The 15,219-nt window shown below is 42.1% G+C and overlaps 1 protein-coding gene across 2 annotated transcripts in view; it reads right to left on the bottom strand.

Moving 5' to 3' along the window:
• lars2 (leucyl-tRNA synthetase 2, mitochondrial) overlaps positions 1-14,247 on the bottom strand; it is a 30,719-nt gene extending 16,472 nt beyond the window's left edge. The window contains exons 1-6 of one of the 2 annotated variants that reach the window (XM_084556630.1): positions 14,012-14,247; positions 9,327-9,571; positions 6,941-7,072; positions 604-695; positions 458-518; positions 259-348 (exon numbers count right to left, since the gene is read on the bottom strand). In XM_084556630.1, coding sequence (XP_084412756.1) covers positions 259-348; positions 458-518; positions 604-695; positions 6,941-7,072; positions 9,327-9,560 — 609 coding nt within the window. In that variant the 5' untranslated portion in view covers positions 9,561-9,571; positions 14,012-14,247. Of the gene's footprint in view, positions 1-258; positions 349-457; positions 519-603; positions 696-6,940; positions 7,073-9,326; positions 9,758-14,011 lie in introns of those variants that run through there. The other variant, XM_084556629.1, reaches the window with a different exon arrangement.
• Between the last annotated feature and the right edge of the window lie 972 nt (positions 14,248-15,219).

The following is a 15,219-nucleotide window of genomic DNA, read 5'->3' as shown; positions in this document are numbered from 1 at the left end:
ACACACAAATGGAGATGAACACTGAAAATGCAGAGGTTAGGAAGAAGCCTGGATTTAATAGACGGACCGAGGGCTTATTTCAAGGTCGTCCCATTTCATTACACATAATCAAAGGGTTACTCTCTTTTTTCAGTTTGTTCACTCAGAGAGTAACGGATGAGCTGCCTCAGTCATTTCTCTAACTGTCAAGGACCTCAAATCGAAGCCAATCATATTATACCTGGTTTACGCTTTAGTGCAGAAGCCAAGAAGTCCTACCTCTTTCTGATATGCCAGCCCTGCCTCAAAGAGCTTGATAAACAGATACTGCGTCCACCTGTAGTAGTCTGGGAGACAAGTGGTCACTTCCTGTCAGGAGAAGACAAGAGTCAATTTAGCAGCCCGAGGCGTCACGTTGACTCAGACGAGCATCGGCCAGTCCTTCTGGCTGACGCCAAGTTCATCCATTCCTACTCACCCGGTCCCAGTTGAAGCAAAGCCCCAGGCTGTCCAGCTGCTCCCGCATGGACTGTATGTTACTGAGGAGGAGGGGAAAGAACAAACAAAGTTAGGGTTAATATAAACAATGAACACTCACAATGGAAAATGTAACAAATTAAGTACCTTTTAGTCCAATCCGCTGGGTCGAGGCCTCTTTCGATGGCTGCATTCTCAGCTGGAAGCCCAAAAGCATCCCAACCCATCGGATTTAAAACCTGCGGAAGCAGTCAGCAGCTCTGTTTTAGTTATAATATTCTCAGTTTCAGCTTCTTGAAAGTGAAGATTTCAGGTGTTTTTCCTGCCCTTTTTGGTGGCAATTTAAAAAACCAAACAAGCCATTTCCATTTTCTTTTGACTCTAAGATATTAGGGCAAGCATTTATTAAGCTGAAATAATAACCTGAGTCTGATCTGTTTTTAAAGAACTCAAAAACTGTTTCACTTCTTTAATGACAACCACTGAAAATGCAAAAAAGCAGAGAAACCTTCCTCCTTCAGAAGATTAATATAAAAACAGCCAACAGTCTGCACACATACCGATCAGCCACAACATTATGACCATCTGTTGCGAATTCAGCGTTCTGCTGGGAAACGTTCGGACCTGGCATTCGAGTGGATGTTACTTAGACATGTACCACCCACCTAGACCAGACCATTCACCCCCACTCCATAGCCACTAGCCAATAGCCAGCAATGAAACTCCTAGATGACAGCAGCTATTCCTGGCAGGATGTAGCCTGACACAGGCACACACACAAAAACATGAAAAACAGCAGAAGGTGTTGACCTGGCCTCCAAATTCCCTAGATCCCAAACTGATCAAGTATCTGTGGGATGCACTAAAACAAGCCCGATCCACAGAGACCCCTCCACTCAACTCATAGGACCCAAAGGCCCCCCACTAACAGCATCCTGTTACCAGACACCACAGGACACCCTCAGAAGGACCATGTCCATTCTCTGATGAGTCACAACTGTTGGAGGCAAAAGAGAGACCTCACAATATAAGGAAGGTGATCCTAACGTTATGCCTAGTCGTTGTACAGTCAAATGAAGTACTGATAAGACAAGACAGTAAGGCAAAAGATGCACAGTATATGCCTCAGCCATAATCACTAGTCAAGTGAATAACACTGATCATCTCATTATCACGGCAGCTGTTAGTCAGTGGGATATATTAGTCAGTAAATCAACATTTTATCATCAAAATTGATGTGTCAGAAAAAAAAGTAAAATAAAAGGGAAAGTGGAAGGATTTGAGCAACGTTGGAAAAGAGGTACGTTTTCATGGCTAGATGACCGGGTCAGAGCATCTCCACCAGGAACAGGGACACGGGTGGCCAAGGTTCACATGGAGAGTGAAGGCTGGTCAGTGTGGTCTGATCCAACAGACAAGATACTGTCACTCAGATTGCTGATATAGTTAACGCTGGTTCTGATAGAAAAGTGTCAGAAGACACAGTGCATTGTAGTCCATTAAGTATGGGGCTGCAGACCAGTAAGGGGGCCTATGCTGACCCTGTCCACTGGCAAAGGCACTTGCAATGGGAAAGTGAGCATAGAACTGGACCAAGGAACGATGTAAGTAACGTGGTCTGGTCATGAAACACATTTTCTTTTACATCATATGAAAGCTTATTTTTACTATCTTCAGAACTTTAGTCATGTGAGTTTTGGGCGAGTAGCCACTCATTGGTGATCCTAAATAAAAACCTGCATGTCTCCACCAGTCAGTGGAAGAGGACTTAGATGAGAGGTTGAAGACCAAAAATAAGTACAGTTACCTTCTCCTCAGCTTTTTACGATTATAATAATAAGCAAAACTCATTGACTTTTTGTGAGTTTAGCCCATTGTTTACTTTTACAAGATGACAATAAGTAAAAATAGTCACTGTAGAAGCTAGAGCACATACTGACCCCTTTACGATCCTTTCTTGTTCCAATCCCTGCGATCATCTGATTTATAATTTTAGAGTAAGAGAGTAACTTAGATAAGGATGTGATATCTCTCTATTAGCCAGCATGATGCTAATTACTTAGGCTGTTTTAATTCCTTTAACATCACTGTCGCTTTCTGTCGATGTTCTCCCATTATCCCACACATTCTTTGTACCATCCGTCCTATTGGCCCCCCCAAAACATACACCGTCCTTGACAAACACTCAAGATGATGTCTCCCTCACCCACCTCTTTAGCTCCTCGGCTGTGTTTTTCTGCTCAGTGAGAGAGAAACGAGATGAAAGCATGGGAGTGGAAGGCGTGAGTAAAGTAGAAGAGAAGCCGAGTGACAGGGAGTCGAGGGCTGGAGAGGATCACTGCGCGGACTCTAACAGGTCTGATGTTTCACTCGAATTGGTATCCTTGGTAACTGCATGGGCCTCATTTGTAAAGCCGGTCGCTGGATGGTATTAGGCTAAGAGAGCTCAGCGCAGCAGACCACTGTGACTGCTCGCGAGGAATAGAGGCAATCTGCAGAGCGAGGCACCCGCTGAAGATAGCCTATGTAAATAACAAAGCACCTCGTTAGGATGGATCTGCTATGATGCTGTTTATTCAGTATAAATACTTAAAGTGAGAGAGTATTCATGCTACAACAGGAAGAGACATGCTGCGTTAGTGAGGTAAATTCTCAAAGAGAGAGGCACATTTCTTTTCCCCCCACTGGTAATCGCTCCACTTATCCGTACGTTCACACACTCGTTACAAACCTGTTATTGTGGAGCGCCTTTCAGAGCGAGCGTGACAAAGACGTAGGGGAAGATGGACGTGGGAGTCAGCGGAGACTGATTTAATCACAATCTGTCTGCCGTAATGTGAAATAAGTCGGTGACAAGCAGAGACAGATGCATACATCCACAGCTCACTGGATGACAAGGAGGACAGTAGAGCTGGGAGACCGAGTGCACGATCGCGGAGCCCCTCGGTTACATGTAAGTGTCCACCCACACAGCTCGGGCTGGAAGCTTGACTCCATCTGTGGCAGCTTTGAAATGCAACCTCAGGAAATGTGAGCGCCCCCATCACACTGATTCTAACCCGACTCTGGCCATTGTTTCTGCATTTATCAACGGGTACAGAACAGCTCTGGTGAAATCAGAGAGATCTGGTTTAAAGGAATAGTCAGACATTTTCCAAGACTGTATGGTAAATATGTAGCTGCCACCAGCAGCTTGTTATCTTAGTATAGGATTAAATAGGATTAAACTAAAGAGCCTGTTTGACATGTGGGGAAATATGCTCTTTTGCTTCCTATTCCGAGTTAGATTAATTGATTGATACCACAACACTGTAAATATGAAGCTGGAGCCAAGAGACCATCAGCTCAGCTCCACCTACATGCACTTCTAACACTCATCACTTCACACATTAAATCTCTCCAAAGCAAGAACTGTCACTTTTTTTTCTTCTTCTTAGGTTCAATTATAGCAAGTCTAGCAGTTTCCCTTGACTGGAGGCTTTCTGCTAAGCTAACAACACTTGACACCAGTTTCGTGCTTAGGCCTGTTTCCACTCCAGCCCCCCACCCCACGCTCCTACTCCATCGCGGTGAGACACGGTCGTGGCTGTGGAGCATCGGTTAATTAAGAGGCAGGATATAAACACACCGGCAAGCGTTAGGAAGGCCATGCCTCTCCGTGATGGAAACAGGAACCTCTAATCAGCGTGTGCAACAATTTCTACTGTAATTACATGGACATACGTGAGATCCATCACTTGCTGGATTTACAACTACGAAACATTTCACAAAATGCTACCACTCCTTCTTCGTCTTCACAGTCTACACTATGAACCTTAACCTTAATAATGGTAAATGGTAAATGGCCTTGCTTTTATATAGCGCTTTTCTACCTATTGGTACTCAAAGCGCTTTACAGTCATAGACACATCTACCCATTCGTTCACACAAACACACACATTCACACACCAGTGCCACGCACTGGGAGCAACTGGGGGTTCAGTGTCTTGCTCAAGGACACTTCGGCATGTGGCACATTCTGGGGATCGAACCGCTAACCCTCTGGTTGGTGGACAACCCGCTCTACCTACTGAGCCACAGCCGCCCTTGGAGTTCCCACTATTCCAGATACAAAACACGCGGTACACTAGTGAGGAGCGTAGCTAGTGAGCCTGCATCGATCCAGAGTGCTGGAGGACTTTACAACCCACTACCAATTAATGCTGGTTGGTTTGGAACGAACGAAGCAAAGAGGATGCATGGGGTTGAATGGAATCCAAGTCTTAAGAGTACAGACATGAGGACATATCAGCCTATTCATCTGTCAGAAAATAGAACTATTTTCAATTACTGAGAAAAGAAAAATCTCTTCCCACTCCAATCCTTTTAATATGATGAAGACTGGGAACACTGGGTCTCTAGGGCAAATTTAAAAAATGATTCTCACGCAGATAATACTCACTCAAATCCAGATGATACTTTTTAAAGATAATGCCACCGTCAGAGAGAACCTTTCTTAACAGATCTGAATAGATCAGTCTGTGTGCATACGGCAGAATGGTGTTCCCTTTCTGACAGATGCTGAGGGAAAAGTGCACTCCTGGACAGGAAGTAGTGAGCAGTCATGTGAAACCAGGTTTTCTGTTTTTTTGGAGAAACCAAACAGAGGAAGACAGGATTCTCTCTGCAGGTAAGGGAGAAGAGACGCGTCATCTAGTGTGAAATCCACCAGGAGCCGAAAACACAGAGGAAGAGAGAGGCTTGACGTGCGCCGACTTTTTTTGTAATGGATGGCGTGCAGATGGAGGCTAAGCAAAGAACCGGGCAGAAGGTGTTTGTGTCGCTGCAGGAGCACGGACCACCGGACAGACACTGATCACGGCTTCATCAACATCAGCCGTTTCGTGGAATCAAACCGAGAGCTGAGCATCGATCCCAGCGCTTTTGATCTGACACTGAGGCGAGTCAATAACACACTAGAGGGCTTCAGATCAAGAATGTGGGGTTCTCTGCATTCACACCTAATTTTAACCACAAAAACAGACCTCACCTGGAGGATCCTTATTACCACAGCAAGTTAATGGTCTTCGCTTGTCTTAATAAGCTGGCCGTTGGATATAATAAAAAAAACACCTCTAGGCTGACTCCATTTCTGAGTTCATTTTAAAAATGTCCAAAAGGTCAAAGTTGACGAATCATTCAAACTGTGTAAAACCCCTTTTTGTTTTCTACAACAACACAAACCAGTTTTACGTATGTTCAGGTCACTTTATTAAAAAACTCAACTATAAGTTAAAGACGTGATGAGCATACAGTTTAATCAACTGTCTAGATAGAATAAATTACAAGAGTTTTGCATTCGTCTCATTTAGGTAAACCTAATAAACCAGCAACTGAGCACAATCTTCAAGTGAGCACCGTATTTACTTTCAGAAGGAAGCTGTCAGACGGCCGTAGAGTAGAAACTGAAGTGCGTGTACAACGAAGAATTTAATTACACACTCCCATGGCAGTGCAAACTAATTGAGGGGAAAGTGGTGCAAGGAAGCACTGTTGTTCGTCCAGCGGTGCTCCTATCACTGCTAAACCCAATACCCTACATTATGTACACATATAAGCATGACAGGTAAATAGATACGAAGCGTCCCAGTCCATAGTATAAACAATGAGCCCAGCAGTGCTAACACAGCTGATATTAATTGTGTTCTGGTTGACACACCAGTGATGGAACAAACGGGAACAAATCACGGAATGGATATGGATGTTATAAGATAACGAGCAATACACCTGAAACAAACATATATGAAACAGAGCTTTGAGTCATTATTTGCATCTTATTAAAGGGACAAATATCTAATACTGGAAGTTTCTTTATTTTTCTTGGGACCTTTTTTTTCCCCATATATTTACCTGTTTCCTCTAAAAACGCAGCTAGGAAGGTCAAACCACTAAAAAAGCCCAGTCTACTCTAATTGGTCAATTTCAAAGGCCCAAACATGTCCAAGCCAAGAGCCGTTCCAATGCCATTAAGCTGAAAAATAGTCTTTATTGGGCCAGATACTAGCGTACAGGTTACATTTAGTGGAAGACATACTCATTGCACCGATCACTAACTACGTATATGTGAGATCTTGGTTTTTGCATTTCACATTAGAGACTCGGTTCATTTTTTTTAGTTTCAGAATAAAGTGTTATACAAACTCTTAAGAAAAAGCCCAACTCCTCAGGTTTCTGTTCTAATGAGAGGTACTATTATGATTATTAACAGATGACCGGCTCCTTTTGTCACACAGATGCTACTAAAAACATTATCAATGGCTTTATTCTTTATTCTATTCACGTGTCCCTGTAAGACAGTGAATCAGCATGCACAATAATAGGACTGTGAAACATGAAGAAGCTAAATGGAAGTCAGTCACTGTTACTGGAAGAGCATATTGACCTTGCTTGTTTTAGGGAGGAGAGCGGGAATAGTAAAAAGCACGCCGACTAAAAGCAGACATACCTGATGGCCTCTCATTCTCTGGAAGTGCCCAATGGTGTCACTGATGGTGTACACTCTCACGTGGCCCATATGAAGTCGCCCCGATGGGTATGGAAACATGGAGAGGACATAAAACTTCTTCCTGTTCGCACTCTGGGAGAAACAAGAGCTTATTATAATAAAGGCCTCGGCTAAGAAGACCCCATGAGACATGGAAATGATGATAAAGCTTGATTTCAGCCCTGAGAGACCACAATAGAGGAGTGTAGCGCAAAAAGGTTTTCTCTCCATTATCAGCCCGGCTTTTGAGTGAGTCGTGTATAAAAGAGACCGCATTAAACAGATGAGGTCAGGACAGGGATAATAACTCATCACATACAGAGCGAGAGCACCGACTGACTTCTGGTGTATTACAGTAGGAGGCTCTAACAGCGGCTGATTATAGTGTCAGAATCTAAATGACGGCGGCGCAGATTATGGATGGTGTACAGTCGCGACGCCGTTACCACGGCAACAAAGTAAGCACCGGTTACGTCCCGCTACAGATGATTACAGGAAACCCGAGTCATGAATTTTTCAATAAATTAATTAGGACCTGGGTCCTGTCATAAATGCACTTAATCACTGTCATCCCGTCTCAGACAGACACACAGTCAGACCATTAGGGTATATAATCAGCTCTGGGTCTGCGATGAGTTACAAAGGCCAGCGCTACTAATGGACGAGAGGGTAATTTTGAAGGATGCATAACAACCTATTAATCAATTCATGTTAAAGCGGCGCTATGTCTTCGTCAACGAGTCAGGTTGCCGTTTACACCCATGTCTACTCAGACTCGTACAATACACTGCACAGTGAGGACTTTTAGTTAATTCCAAAGGGCACTGAGGGCAAAATTTCTATTCACGATATAGGGACAAATAAAAAACCTTTAATTTGACTCGGTTTCCCGAAGCTATTTGGTTCTCATTATGCTGCTGTTAGAGTGGAAGTTCACTGAGAGAGTGAAAAGTCCTTTTATATTTTCCCATGCATGGCTGATAAAGCAGACGAAAGAACACAAAGTTGTAACCATGACAGCAGACAAGGCTTCTAATATGGGCCCTGCTGCAAGGAAGCTATAAATTATAAAACATGCTTCGCACAGATTTTTAACAGAGGATTTAATAAATAACCACTAAGAGGTAAGTAGTGTAAGTGTTTTTACGGGACAATGTTCTATGACAGTGAAGTTGACCTTTTGGGTATAAAACGTCATCACTACATTGTTTTATCCTAGGAGACATTCGTGCGAATTTTGTCATAATTAACACCTTAAATTATGGCCAACAACAAACGTGCTCTGTAAGGTCACAGTAATCTTTTTCTGCCACATTATAATATGTTGATGCGTGAGTCAAAACGAAATGTTTTCAACAAATTCACTTGAGGCCGTCCAACCTGAATAATAAAACAGCACCTGCCACGACAGTTGCTGATCCATACGCATAAAAAAAAAAAAAAAGGCCGGAAGGTGCTTTAAATGTATTGTTGTTCAGATTTGTCCAAAAGGCAGATGCATCATCCCGTCAGACCAGGCTCGCTCGGCCAAGAATAGACCTTCTTCCACAGTACATGTTCGGACAAGTCATAGCAGAAAAAGCATAGATTCCTCAACAGTGGCTTACAGTAAGCTACAACAATGGACCGGCACACACAATACCAGAGACTTGGAGCCAGTTCTCCTCAATGGAAATCTGTCTGAATCTTTAATACCAGCTGTGATTTTTTGTGCAATCGTGGGGTAAAATGTCCTGTTACTGTTTCATGCTATGAAAAGGATCTTTTGGTTAATCTTCATTTCTGACTCATTCAGCAGTAGTGGCTGAAAAATGAGTAGACGTAAAGCCCGGCACTTGTTTTAGATAAAGTATACTGTACATTTACGTGCACAGGTTTTGATTTAGAAATGACGTTTAGACTGAACATGAGAAACACGGTTATTTGTATGACTGTATACATGACGGTACGTGTGCAGGTATGATTCTGAATCTACTGATTTACTGCAACAGCTGACAGTTTCTTCTTTTTTTGCACAACGACTGAATGTTAATCTATTTTAATGACTGTTAGAAATACCAAACATTTCATTGCACTTTTCTGTTTCAAATTGTACGAGAAAATTTGCTTTTGAGCTATTGATGACACAAAACAAAACGTTTGAAAACTTTCAGACACTTCTCACTAAGGACAGAAGACATAACTCACTAAGTATGAAAAGAGCAGGTTTCTAAAACCAATATATGTGTGACAAATAAAAAAGACACTTCTCAAACCACTAGTAAGCTCACTTTGCCAATTATTAGAGCTTTCATTTTTCTCTCAATATAATTACGTCGCCATGTATGAAAACTGAATTCCCCCTTACCTCCTCGAGGGCATCCTTCTTCCACTGCGTCATAATTCGCGGGTGCCACCATTCTTCCACTCTGCGTCTGGTCTCAGTTCGATAGTCCTTCTCCCAAACTCCTGTCTCGCTGAACAGGGGACGGGTGCTGGGGGACAGGAGGCGGAGGACAGGACCCAGGAGAGCACCCCTCCTCTGGCCGTGCCAGGCAGCACACAGGGGATACAGAGCCAGTCGTCTCACAGACACCTGCATGATTGTGTCTCCTAAAATAGGGACAGACAGAGTAAACTGGCAGGGAGGTGGTGGGATGGGAGTGTTGACAAGCTGGTGAAATATTGTGATATCTACACTAGACATAGGTCACATGCAGCCACGTACTGTAACACATCTGTCACCTTTACTTTTATTATACAGCTGGAAAGTGGCAAAAATGATCTAACTGATGTTGTGATTATTGTGTTAACACATTGTTGGTTAGACGTCATAAAGATTTCCTGTTTTTCTCTTTTTTATATCAAAGTAAACTGATTATATTTGGGATTTCGATTGTAGATTGAACATTACAGTAAACTGAAGATGTCATTTTGGACTTTAGGACAACCACTCAGTAATCCAGGAAGTGACTGTCAGACTAACCAATAAAAAATATTCAAAAACACATATTTTTTTCCAAATTTCTAGGCTGTAAAAAACAAAATGAGTGAATGTGAATCTAACTGTTTACAGTAAAAAAATACAAAAAAAAATAAATAAAAATAGGTCAGTGCAGGTAAGATAAATTATTATACTCCAAGCTAATCTAAAATGGATCCAATTGGAATTTCATTTTAATTAATTAAGTATTTAAGTAAAATGTTTTTAATCAGACTTAAAATATCACTGATATGATTACTGTACTGAGTTTTCGGTCCAATAACACATTTTCAATTTCTATATGAAATGTTTTATATTTTTTTCTATGTTCAAATATGAGAGAAAAAAAAAAACATATACATCGATCAGCCACAACATTAAAACCACTGAAAGGAGAAGTGAATAACACTGACCATCTTGTGACAATATAATGTTGTGCTGGGAAACCTTTGGACCTGGCATTCATGTGGATGTTACTTAAACATGTACCACCCACCTAGACCAGACCAGGCACCCCCTACCCCATAGCAATGACACTCCTTGATGGCAGCAGCCACCCCCAGAAGGATGCAGCCTGACACAGGCACACACACAAAAACACTTTAGGAGCAACTAAAAAAATATGAAAAACAGCACAAGGTGTTGACCTGGTCGCCAAGGAGGAGACCTACCCAATATCAGAATGTTATGCCAGATCGGTGTACATTCACATTAGTCTTTTCTAAACCCACAATAACAATGTGGTGAAACAGACAATAAATTATTCATCCAATAACAGCGCATGAGGATCAGGATGATTTGGGTCTAGAGGAGGGAGCGGCGCATGATTCGAGTCCACTTGTTCGGGAGCTGAACAGGATGACGGCTCTGCTGCTGTCCACGTGATTCTGTTTTTTCACCGCTGCTGTTTCACACTCTGTGTTCTTCACACCACGTCACTCACACAACAGCCTGATTTTGTGAAATAAGAGGTTTATTCAGCGCGATGTGATTACGGCTCTGGACAGGGCGTTCTCATAAAACCACCTGCTGCCACACAAGAACAGCATTTGCAGAGGACTGATTCTGACATGACGCACTGATGTGTCCTACACTCTTATAATGATGTCCGTGCATTGGTGAAGGTTAAGTGGTCCTCAGGATATCACCTGGTTAGAAGTTCCTGCTTCCCTTGGATTTTGTAATTACTTGAAAGCGAAACAGCAGTACTGAAATACAGAAATGTCAAAACACCACTAACCGCTTGGAAGACGAAATACACACTCGCTTGCCAGTTCATTAGGTACGCCAGGAAAAACAATTCATTCTGATGTAACAGTCATGTTATATGGGGGTTTAGTGCAGGACTGTTATATCAGAATACATGTTTTCACTGGTGTACCTAATGTTTTGGTGGATAAGTGCGTGTTTAATGTGGGCTACGTCAGAAAGGTTTCATTCTCAGATCAGTTAGGATAAACTTCCCTGCGGCTCAATATGGGTCAGACAGTCAACTCCTTGTAAGAAAAAACATTTGACCCAAATTTGCCAACCACGCACACACACACAGAGGCATGTACATAAACACAGTTTCCAAGGTAACCTGAGATATTCGCGCATTCTCTGCATCCTTGGCAGCAAAGGACAACTGCTGCTAACCTGACCTGTCAAAAGAATATTTTCACAGCACTGACGCATATGGAGCTCAGACTCCTCCGAGACCTTAACGGATGCTGAGCGGAAGCATTGATAATCCCCGGCACCAGACTGAGATAAAGACGTATATGAGGTAAATGAAAATAATGATTGTTTATCTAAAGCTGGGGAGGCCACACTGAAAAGGTTTTTCCATAGTCTATAATGTCAAGGAAATATAGGATAAGTGTAGCGACAGAACTCAAACAGTCAAACCAATCAGTAAAAATTTATTTTTCAAAAATGCAGCATGTTTTTTTTCCTTTCTAGCTTAGTTTAGAAAACTGACCAGGGTGAGTCAATCATTCGGACATAACTCTGGGCGTTGTCAACCAAATGAGTGCCTCTCCTCTCTCCTCCTCTTTTCCACCCACCCGCTTGTGGGAATGTGTTTTTTCGCTCGATCCTCTCGAGTATAAGCGAAGCTTCACAGCAGCCAACGCTCCTCCCTCAGGCTGAGGCTGGGAGAGCGGAGCACTCAAGACTGTGTTCATCTCTGACGGTGCAAGTGAGTGGGCTGAGGCGAGAGACTGAGATAATGTTTCTATGGTGACTGGGCTCATCCGTTCGGGTGTCTCCTATGAAGAGTGACTGAAAACTTCTGCAAACAGCCCCCTGGCTCTGCTTTGTGTACTGCACGAGTAGAGGAAGGAAATGCTGCAGAAGTTAGTTTCCATTTTTAAGGCAAGGTATTGGCCTTCAGTACAGTGGGAACAATAAAAATGTATCTCTGGCAACAAGTGGGATCAGTGTTTTATTTCTTTTGAGCACATATTCACCTGTATACATCAGTCAGCCAAAACATTAAAACCACTGAAAGTAAATACCAATGACCATCTTGCAACAATACAATGTTCAGCTGGGAAACTTTTGGACCTGGCATTCATGTGGATGTTACTGTTAGACATGTACCAGCCACCTAGACCAGACCGGTCACCCCCACCCCATAGCAATGACACTCCTTGATGGCAGCAGCCATCCCCAGCAGAATGCAGCCTGACACAGGTACACCCACAAAAACTGCTTCTGAACAACTCAAAAAACATGAAGAACAGCACAAGGTGTTGACCTGGTCTCCAAATTCACTAGATCCCAAACTGATCAAGTATCTTTGGGATAAACTGGAACAAGCCTGATCCACAGAGACCCGTCCCCTCAACCCATAGGACCCAAAGACACCACAGGACACCCTCAGAAGGTCCATGTCCATTCTCTGATGAGTCACAGCTTTTTTGAAGGCATAAGAGAGGCTCACAAGTTATTTTATAATAAAATAACGTAGTAAAATATTAAAATATTGCACTGGGACTGTAGAGCAGGTTTTTGATTTGCCAGCCTGATAAAATCTGTTCTGCATCTTCTGCCAGAGGGCAGGAGAGAGAACTTTACACTAGAGAACTAAGACTATGCAAACATTAAATGTCAGTTTCTGGCCTCAAAGTTTACATACTAGAAGATTACTACAAGAACGATTACTGGTTGAATTTGAGGTGGTTACTGCTACTTTGTTTCCATTTATCAGATTAAACAACAAAAGCCACCACCGCTTTACAAATTGGTTGTCTATTCAACACATGTTTGGCAGCTCAGTTCCGTGATTCCAGTCTTCTGCCCGCATGCATAAATACAAGAAACTGAAACCTCAATTACTCCCAGCACCTTGTCATGTAGTTTCCTTGTGTGTGTGTATGTGTGTGTGAGAACTGGTAAATAAGAGGAAAATCATAAATCCCTTTGGATAAAATCACCTCAGACATGCAGGTAATAAACTTTTGGTTTATAGTTACAATTAAGACTGCCCTGTATGTTAATAACTGTATTTTAGTCACCACTGATGCTGTTTGCCAATATGAAGATGAGACTGCTGATGCCCAGTCAGGGATTAAGAGGTACACAAGAGCTAATGGGTTATTTAAAATGAAGCAAAGCAGTGAGAGAAATAAAAGATAATACATTAAAATTATGTTATGTGGTCTTAATCTATGACAAGTCAAGAGTAATCAAGAGTAAAAGGCATTTTCTGGTTAAGATACTGTCTACTTAGTTCTGTGTGACACACATTAATCTGTTTAACTAAGCACTGGGGAAGCATAACGTTATGTAGGTTATACGCTATACTTTAAAACCTTTACACTGCAATGCCTATTGTTTAATCTATACTAAATGTGGCTTGTTGTCGTATCCAAAAAGCACAACAGCTTTGACTACTTCCCCTACAAATTAAGACGACTAACAGAACTCCTCTTTGTGTCTTCTTAAACTAGCAAAACTACTTCATCTGGGACATTGTATGTCTTATTTCCTGGTTGACAGGTTCTGTCTGTCAGCTGCACTGACACATAAGGATGAAGGAGAGGACGTGAAATATAAAAATGTCTTTTTTTGGAGGTACTTACTGTTTTATTTCCAGGTCCTTTGTTTTCGGGTTATAGTCGCAATGACATAAAACCAGTAGTCAATGCTGAAAACATTACGTCCCGTTTGCAGAATTGCTGCAAATGTCCTGTTTCCCTGGATCACGACTCCACTGTAGGCGCCGCCATCTTGGATTTCAATAAACTTTATCAACACGGCGCGCGTTGACAAAAGCAAAAACACGTGGAGAGTAGCTTTATATAAATAGATGCTCATCCTACACATCAGTGCAGGTTGTTTTACTGCTACTTTTTGTCTCCTGTTTTCATTCCTCTCGTCTAACGTTTTATTTTATTTTATTTTTTTTAAATAAACATTCAGCGTGCGCGCGTACTTGAATATCCTCGTGTGCGCGCATACTGTATGTCTGACTTAGTGACAGCTCCAGTTACTGTGACACCAGTAATCACCTCCACTTCTTATTGTTTGTCAGTATAAGAATCTAATCTTTTTTTCTAAATGACAGGAGCTACAGCCTCCACAGAAAATAATTGTCACCTGGAGAAATGTCAAACTTTGACATAGCACTGTAAACATCATGTGTCATGTTAACGTCTCATAAAGAAGCCTTAGAGATTAGACTGCTGCTTTAGTTAATGGTCGATAAATTGATTAATTATGCAACAGAAGGGTGAAAAAATCCATTTGAATTCCTTGTTAATTGATAGTTATTGATCTTTAAAGCGCCTGTAAATTGTTTATTGACCCTTCACAAAGCCTTCCTTAACAATTTGTAATCCTTCTATAAAGGTTGCATTAAATCATGTGTCAGAGAAAAGCTATTATTGAGCTAAGATTTGCAACTTTCTTGTTTAGCATTTGTGTGTTTTAAAGTATCACATGTAACTCATAGATGTGAGTGAGTAATCATAAATGAGTCACATCAGGAGTCTGAAATCAGCCAGCAGCATTACAAGTACAGTTCTCTCAGGAGGGACTCTCCACTGTATATGATTTCAGCACTCCTTCTTTGATGCCAGTTTCCAGCCTAAAGTGATTGCCGACTGAGAGAGCTGCTGAACCCGATCTCATCTTCATCACTCCTCATCACTGGAGGAAAAGGAGGCAGTGTCTCATCACTCCTTCTTTCCACGAGGTCTCGCTGTGGCTTTCACCTTTGATCTGCATAGACAGAAGCATCGAAGGCAGGAAGGAGTCAGAGTCATTGAGGGGAGAGAGAGAGGAGGGC

Source organism: Chelon labrosus (genome assembly GCF_963514085.1).
Source record: "Chelon labrosus genome assembly, chromosome: 12".
Classification (NCBI taxonomy): domain Eukaryota; kingdom Metazoa; phylum Chordata; class Actinopteri; order Mugiliformes; family Mugilidae; genus Chelon; species Chelon labrosus.
The sequence above is the reverse complement of the archived record's forward strand: the minus strand, read 5'-3'. Positions and strand labels throughout refer to the sequence as shown.